This window comes from Chaetura pelagica, unplaced genomic scaffold (genome assembly GCF_000747805.2).
Source record: "Chaetura pelagica isolate M959 unplaced genomic scaffold, ChaPel_1.0 scaffold383, whole genome shotgun sequence".
Taxonomy (NCBI): Eukaryota; Metazoa; Chordata; class Aves; order Apodiformes; family Apodidae; genus Chaetura; species Chaetura pelagica.
The window spans coordinates 242721-251279 of record NW_009952804.1 but is presented as its reverse complement, the minus strand read 5'-3'; the positions used below and the strand labels follow the sequence as shown (position 1 = coordinate 251279).

General features: G+C 45.5%; 1 protein-coding gene across 1 annotated transcript in view; it reads right to left on the bottom strand.

The window, feature by feature from the left end:
* Nucleotides 1-5088: 5088 nt before the first annotated feature.
* The window catches only part of NEFM (neurofilament, medium polypeptide), a gene marked incomplete at its 5' end in the record, with an annotated part of 4806 nt that continues 1335 nt past the window's right edge, over nt 5089-8559 (bottom strand). Inside the window, 2 exons of the mRNA XM_009995000.1 lie at nt 5089-7050; nt 8265-8509. Of these exons, the coding sequence (XP_009993302.1) occupies nt 5709-7050; nt 8265-8509 (1587 nt within the window). The remainder of the gene's footprint in view (nt 7051-8264; nt 8510-8559) is intronic.

Below are 8559 nucleotides of genomic sequence, written 5' to 3'. Positions count from 1 at the left end.
CTTACACGGATTCCTTGCCTGTGTCTTGTCACTAATGCACTTAAAAGGTTGATAAAGTGGGGTACCATGTTCCTCTTTCAAGCCTGTCTAACAGGATGTGGGATACTGGGTTCTGTCTGGATGCTTGGAGGACTAATGGGTGGACAGCATTTCTTAGGAGGCTGTGAAATTTCCTGTGGAAAGCTTAAAATGGTGACAGTACAGCAGTGTCTGCTCTCAGCTTGGTGGTGGGTCTCACTGGGCTCTTGGACACACAGGCTCCCTTTGGCCTCTTGGAAAAAAGGTTTTCAACCAGTCCAGAAGCCAAATGCAAATGTGGCTGTTTGAACAACTTCCTATCAACTTTTTTAATGTCTGACAGGTTCTGCTGCTTGGATGAGCTGCCTTTCCAGGGTCCTGTCTTCAGTCAGTCCACTGTGGACTGAAAGAAGCTCATTTTCTTTTGGAAATGTTAACCTTTTAAAGTGAGAGCTAAAGAAAGGTCTGAGCTGTGATCAGGCACCAAGTAGGAGCAGCTCAGCAGCCAAGCCTGGCAGTTGTACAAGCCACGTCCTGTGGGCTGAGCCTGTTCTCTATTAGCTCAGGTTGATGCATAAAATTAAACCCTGTGCTAAGAGCAAGTGCTGGATTAATGCTGCAAATCAAGCCATTTCAAATAGACCCATCTTAATACAGGCATTACATGGCTGCACTTAATCTTTTCACTGTCCCATTTAGCTAGATGGATTTTTGCAAAGGATTTTGGGGTGACTTAATTTTCTACACTGACTTCATGGCAGCAGTTGATTTTCACAGGCTCCTTGATCCTGTGTTGAGAGGGAAAGGAAGTGTGTTTTTATACTAATGTTAGGGGTGTTCCAAAAGTATCTCCTTTTCAGTGCTGAAAAGAGTTATGGAGAAGATGATGATGATGGATGAGGCAAGCAATTAAAACAATTCTTTGCTTCCACATTCCCAGGAAAAACAGCAGAAGAAAGAAACAGCAGCTTTGATAAAACCCTTCAGGAAATAGAGCTTTTATGCATAGGTAATAATTCCAGTTCAGGGAGTTCCAGCATCACTTCCAAATGCTTATTTTCCCTCTCTCCCCCTGGTTCCTTCAGGTTTTGGTGCTTTTGAGAACTAGAAGGGAAATGAGTAAATCTGTTTTTCCCTTCTTCAACAACATCTCTTCTGAGTCTTCTAAAATCACATTTCCCCTCTGCTTTTAGTGGAGATTTTTCTACATGGATTTATGCCAACTTATTCTTTCAAAGCAGGTTTTCTCCTGTCTCCAGAAAAGCAGTGGGGAGGGGGATGGGGGGATTTGCAGGCTCTTGAGTAGGAGGTGACTCTGCTTGTTCGCTTCCCAAAGCTGCCAAGGGCTTGCAGGAGACCTGCTCCTGGTGGGGTGGGAGACCCTTCATTGCAACACAGCAGAATAAAGGTGGTACTACCTGAGAGCTCTGTCAGAAAATGCTGAGCAAGGCACTTCAGCCTGGAAAGAGGTAAAAACCACGTTAGGCACGAGCTCAGAGCTCTGCGCAGCCATTAAAGCCCAACTGCTATTAAATAGGTTGGCATATATTAAAGCCACTGCCCCACCCTGCCAAACACTCAGAGCTCCTTTCAACTTCTCAATACCTGATGGTGCTTCCTCTTTCCTGTCCTTTCTTGCAGATAAACCTCTTCCCTCAGTCCTGAGTCCCCCATGGGAAGGGATCCGGCCGGCGAGCTCTGCCCACCTTTGCAGCCAGGCTGCTTGGGATGCTCTCAAACCAGCACATTCAGAGACACACCAGCAAACCAGTTCCTCCTTGCAGTGTGTTCCCCTCTGATCCCCACTCCTTGGGTTATTTTTCACGTATTGCAGCTAGAGGAGAGATCTCCCCACTCTGCAGGCAACGTGTGAGTCACAGCGCGGCAAGGAGCTGCAGAGAGGGACAAGCTGCAGTGCCTGTCCTGCCTGCTTTGTTCCCCCAGTCCTGCCTGGCTGCTGAGGTTAAACTGGTGGGAGGGAGGATGGGAAGACAGGTCTGCATGCCAAGATGCTCCCAGGGCTGTGGGGATCTGGCTGCCAAGACTTGTTTAACCTTTGGCAATCCAGGAGCTGGCTTTGACGCAATGCAGTAAGAGCAGGCAGAGGGAGACACGGGGAGAACTTGCACCCAAGTTGCAGCTGCAAGAAGAGCCACCAGCCTGTCCCTGAGTTTTCTCGTGGTCTTTTGGGCAGATAAAGTCTGGAGCAGGCCAAGATGTCACCACAGGGAGGACAAACACAAGGAGGTGCTGAAGGTTCTCTCGAGGTACAACATGTTCCCCCTCCACTCAGCAACTCAGAACCTGTACAGGTGTAACCTCCAGATTGTAGGGATTTACCTTGTAGGAGCTAAATAATAGAAAATTCATCATTTGCTGCCTTCCAGGGTTAGTTAAGGGCAGTTTAAGAGCAGAGAGGGAAGAATGTGAATGGGAAAAGCACAGACCTTGATGCCTGGAGAAAATTCTAGTGCCTGACTCAGCTCCCTGGCAAATGCAGCCTCTTTGGGTAACACTTCCCAGTTTGTTCCCACCTGGAATTTAGTTCTGGGATGCTGAAAACCTCTCAGTTGTAGCTTTTCCACAAGCCAGTAAACTAAAGAGATCCTATTTTAGAGCCTCCCACCTGCTGAAGTCATGGGGGTCTTGGTAACCCACCTGAAATAAGATGCATGAATCTTCAGAGTAACTTCCTTTAATTATTGTTTTCCTTGCACAGAGTCTTTTTGTGTTGAATAATGAACTTCTGTGTCTGAAAGTAATTAATCCCTTCACTGGTTATGCACAGTCTGAAGAAGTAATTGGTGCAGAACAGACAAATAACATACTATTTATGCATCTCTGCCCTGGAATTATGTGATCTCTTGAAACTGTTTGATTGCAGATGTCAGCAGACAAAAACCTCTTGGCAACATTAAATAGTAATCGGTTCTCAAAGTTTTATAAATATTTAAAATGTGTTAAGCAGTTGCTTATTTCTCTTAGGATTTCATGGAAATATTTGCAGTGGGAAAGAGGCTAAACTCACCAATTTATTTAGTGTTAGAACAGAGGAATTAAAAAAAAACACAGCACAGTTCTGGGTAATAACTAAAGGCTGCAATATGTTTTGGGTGGAAAAGGAGGGAAATGAGGATACTTTTAAATACATGGTGCTCATGGGCAGCCCAGGAATTTGCCTCCCCCCAGGCTGGTAGCCCCCTGGCTTTGCAGGTTGGGGCATTTTAGCAGGTTCTGGACCTTAACTGGAAGCACGTAGGGGGAAAGTTTCACTTGAAACATCCGTGTCTGGTTTAGTTTTTGGTGCTATTGTTCTCTTGAAAAATTATGAGTAGCCCCAAGAGAGAAGCAGCTTCAATGCTCACAAACCACTGGGCATTTCTGTATTTTAGTGTAACTGGGTGCAAACTCTTCCTGACAGTTGGTGAGGGTGACTGGGCCACTTCTTGTCCATATAGTTATTTTAATGTCACATCCACACGTAACTTCCACTAATAAGCTCACTCCAGAGGAGCTGTCATTTAATTTGCTGACTCTGCTGTAATTAAACATCACTCCAGCAGCAAGTTGTTGAGCCCAGATTTCCATTATTGATACCAGCAAGAGAAACATCCTTTGCTTTGCTACACAAAGGCACCCAGATTTCTTTGGCAGCCTTATCTGCTGTGGGGTTTTTTAACAGTTTCTCCAGTGAAGAATATTCAGGACCCTTTCAATTAAAAACTACTTGATGTCCATTTATTGATAGGGTAAAGAATTGGAAGGCACATGCAAATCACAGAGATTTTGATCAGACCTTCAATTAGTCTGTAGACTTCAGGACAGTCCCTGGGATGAATCCAGGCTGCTGGAAGAATTAATTGCATTTCTTGCAATTACAGGAGGTGAGGCAGGAGCAGTGGGCTTTGTCATTATAGAAATTATTAGTATTAATTATATTATATTTATTATATATATTATATTCTTATATTATATTTATTATTAATTTTTATTGTAGAAATAATTGCAATATTAATCCCATAATAAAACATAGTAGTTCCCCAAATTGGAGTCAGGACCCTCCTCTTTTTTCCCTTTGTTTCATCTGCATTTATTTTACATGCAATGGGACTTTAGAGGGCTTTTAAATTGGTTTTCTTCTTAATAAAGCCAACCCAGAAGTGGCAGTAGACACAGGGCAGTGCATAGGAGGCCTTTCTATTAGAAATTAAGCAATGCTTTAATTTGCTGTTACAATTTGACCACAATAACTTGAGCATTACTCAGCCTCAGTTCAGACTGAAGGGGCTCATTTCTACAGCTATTTTAAGTGGAGAAATACCTAAACCACAGGTTAGGAATATTTTTGATACCTGATTCCAGTATCATCTCTGGAACAGTTTCTTTTTTTTCCAGGAATTTATTTGCTCTCAATTTGGGAATTTTGTGTTGAGAGGCAGATTACACACCTGTGGGTCATGCAAGACAGAATTGAGAAGGATTTTTCCCATATAATTAAGGCAGAAGGGGAAAAAGATCATCAGAAGCCACCCCATTTTGATGAACAGTGTCATGGCTGAGGTTCCTTAGTGGGTCTCTGCACACTGAAGTGACAAGCATCATAGAAGACACTGTGACCCTTGTGCCTTGACAGGCTAGTTCACAGGGAAAAAGTCAAGAAATTGCCACATTTTTAGTGTTCTCCTTACATGTTGAGGCTCATGTGCAGGGAAATTATCCTTGCAGCACAACTGCAGGGTTGTGATACTTAAAACTCATGGCTTAGAGACCTTCCTGTTGCTAACAAAGGCAATTGCAGCCCCTCAGGGCACCTGAAGACCAGGCAGCAGAATTCAATGGATGACTCTTTACCCTGGGATGCAGCTCTTAAGTGTTTGCTTAAACCAGCCCAAGTATGTGTGTTATGGGACAAGGGATTTGTTCATCATATCCCATCCAAACCTGTTTCTAAAGGAGGAAAAGAAAAACTTGAGCAACTTCTCAACCTCTATTCCTGCTCAGGGCAAAAGTATCAAACTCCAGAGAAGGATCCAAGCTGGAAAAAAGCCACGAGACAAGTCATGTTCTCAGTATTGACCTTTATTGAGCAAGAACTGCTGTGACTTTTACATCAAACAACAAAAGGTTGCATACTGTGCATGTCAACTAGGTTCTCCCATGAGCAAAAGTCCACCCTAATTGCACCAGTGAGGTAAACATAATTATTTATAAGTAGCTTGTTTGCTTTTTTTTTTAAGGCTAGGAGACTTCTGGTTCTCATGAATATTCTATTACTGTTTTCTGTTTGTAGTTTGTTTTTTTTTGGCTCAGTTGGTTCTTTGCATAATACATCTTAAGTCATTCCTCAGATACATCCCTCCAACAGCTCAGGAAATCCAAAAAAGCTTCCTCTGCACGTTTCATCTCATGCACTATTATGAGTTTATTTTTCTTTGTTTGTTTTATTTTATTTTATTTTATTTTTTTTAAAGATTCCCAAGTTCTGTGGAGGGAGTACATCTTGAGCCTGCATGCATTCCCCCCCCCTCCCCTATATTGCACAAAAAAAGGAAGATACTGTGTGTCTGGAGCCTCCATGAGAGAACCCGTTCTGCTTTGAAGCCGTCACTCACATGCATGTTGCAGCTGTCATATGGCTTAACCTTTTGCACCAACCCAAGCTCTTGAGATTTGGTAACTTAGCTATGATTTTAGTCGCTCTCTTTGATCTCTTTTACCACGGCGTGTGAAGTGACTTTCTCCACTTTCTTGGTGGACACCAGTTTCTCCTCAAAGCTTTCCTCGTGCTCCTCCACCTTCTGAGTGACCGTCACCGACTTGGTGATGTAGGTGGTTGTACTGTCCCCACCTTCACCTGTGATCTTCTCTGCTTTTTTGGTCACTACAATCTTCTCACCCTTATCATCTATTGGGCTCACGTCTAGGCCGTTGGTGACAACTCCCTTGTCTTCCTCCTCAACCTCCTTCTCTTTGGATTCCTCCTTTTTCTCCTCCACCTCACCATTCACTGCAATGTCTTCTTTCCTGGACTCCTTCTCCATCTCGGCGCTGATCTTTGTCACCTTTGTGACCGTGATGGTCTCCTCCACTGCAGCCTTTTCAGCTTTGACTGGGGAGGCTGGCTTCTCTGGAGAACGGGGCTTCTCAGGAGGCACTGGCTTTTCTGGAGAACGAGGTTTTTCTGGGCTGGCTGGTTTTTCAGGAGAACGGGGCTTCTCTGGGCTGGCCAGCTTCTCCAGGCTCACAGCTTTCTCCGGGCTCGCAGGCTTCTCTGGTGTTACAGGCTTCTCTGGGCTTGCTGCCTTGTCTGGAGAGGCTACCTTTGGTGTTGCTGGCTTCTCTGGGGATGGGGCTTTCTCTTCCTCCTTGGCTGGTTTCTCACCACCTTTCTCCACCTTCTGGTCTTTTCCTGCTTCTGCAGCTTTTTCCTTCTGGGCAGCCTTGGCTGGCTCTGCCACGGGGGACTTGGGGGGAGACTTTGAGGGAGGCGTTTTGACCTTCTCTGCCTTTGCTGCTGCCTCTTCAGCTTTCCCCTTGGCCTCAGCTTCTTCCCCCTCTTCCTCAGCCTCTTCCCCTTCTTCCTTTTCCTCTATTTCTTCTTTTTCAGAACCTCCTTCCTCCGCTGCGTCAGACTTGGCAGCTTCTTCTTCCTCCTCTGCTTCTTCTTCCTCCTTCTCTTCCTCAGGTGCAGCTGCTTGTTCTGCAGCAGCCTTCTCTGAAACAGCTTCTTCCTCTACAGCTGCTTCTTCTGCTTTTTCTTCCTCCTGTTCTTCTTGCTGGGCCTTGGCTGCCATTTCTTCTGCAATAACTGCCAGGGCATCTTCCATTTCAGACTTTTCATCCTCCACCTTTGTCTCTTCAATGATTTCTTCTACAAACTTGTGCTGGACCTTCAGCTTTGGTGGCTCAATTTTTGTTTTCTGAATTTTAGTGGATGCTATTGTTACAGATGGTTGTCTGTGTGTAAAGATGGGCCCAGTGATGCTTCCAGAGAAGGCACTGAATCTTGTCTCTTCACCCTCCAGTAGCTTCCTAAGGGAATCAGGAGGGAAAAAAAAAAAAGTGAGCACAGAAACCCAACACAGGGCCAGCTATTAGTGTATTTCCCTCAGCAGGAAGAAACCAGTTTGCATGGGGAATATGCTAGAGCTGCTCAGCATAATCCATCACTCAGCCCCAGTTTGGCTTTCCTTGAATCAGCTCTTTCCCAAAGCTGATACTCAGCAAACAGCTTTTATCTCGGTTTGCATGTGGCAGGTGTAACACCTCCAGCTGATCAAATTCATCCTTAAGGGCAAAGACTTCAGCATAAGTCAGCACAGAGGCTGACAAAACAGTTGACTTCCTAGGATGTGTTATGATTTAGGTCAACTGAGAATTTGGCACAACCAAGTGACAGAAATCAAACCTGGTGGCTGAGACTTTGAAAGCCAATTAGAGCCTGTGTTCTAGGTCATTAGTTGGACCATCCACCTCTTGTGTGGCTGTGAGAACTGGATCCTTCAGATGCTTTTATTCATCTAATTTTGGCAGCAAACAGCTACAGGCCTTAGGGTACACGTGTGTTGGTCTGAGCAACCTCAGGAATTGAAGCAGATCTGGAGATGGTTTTTACTTTGCTTATATTCAAGTGCATCTTCTTCACCTAAGCCTGTGACCCAGAAAAATCAGCAGCTCTCCAAGGAGAGTTCTGAAGTGATGCAAAGGAGGCTAAAAAAACCACCAACCTGCCAGGTGATGGCAATAGCAAGCAATGTTCCTGCTCCAGATTAGAGTTGGTGCCTTTCAGGGAAAGTTGAGCAAGAGAAGAAGTGTTTGTGACAAGCAGATAAGCACTCCCTGCTTGAAACCATGATCAAGCAAGTGCTCTGCCTCTCTCAAGTGATAAAAGAGAATACAAGTGACAGGAAAGGCTTGCTTGGCATGTGCAAGGCAAACAGGAACTAAAAATCAACTTGTATTTCACTGTATCTTCTGTGCACAAGGGCAGGAGGCAGCGGGTGCCCTGGGGCTTGGGGAGCTTTGCCACTGATCCCCAGAAAGCTGATCCCTGAGGAGCTTCAGGTTCTTACTGCAGCCTTCCCTGGACCTGCACGGGTTTTGAAAGGGTTGTAATAACTCAGGGAAGCTCTGCTTGTGCCTGTATTCACTGGGTGCAGATGCTTGTCAGTGGCAAAGCTCCCTGGGGCAGCAGCAGCCGCAGTGCTATTAATATTCCAGCCTCAGCTGCAGTGACCCCACTGTACCTGTATGCAGCAATTTCGATATCCAGGGCCATCTTGACATTGAGGAGGTCCTGGTATTCCCTCAAGTGACGGGCCATTTCCCACTTGGTTCCCCTAAGCTCGTTCTCCAGCTGATGAATCGTGTCCTGCAACGGGAAAAGAAACAACCCCCCCACTCCTGTGACACAGACACGGCGCAGGGCCAGGGAGGGAAAAAGTTCCCCAAAAGACTTCAGGGAAGTTCCCAGCACCCTGAGAAGCAGCTCCTGGAGCAGAGCGGGACCCGGCGGCTCCCCCGACATCACCCCCGGTGTCC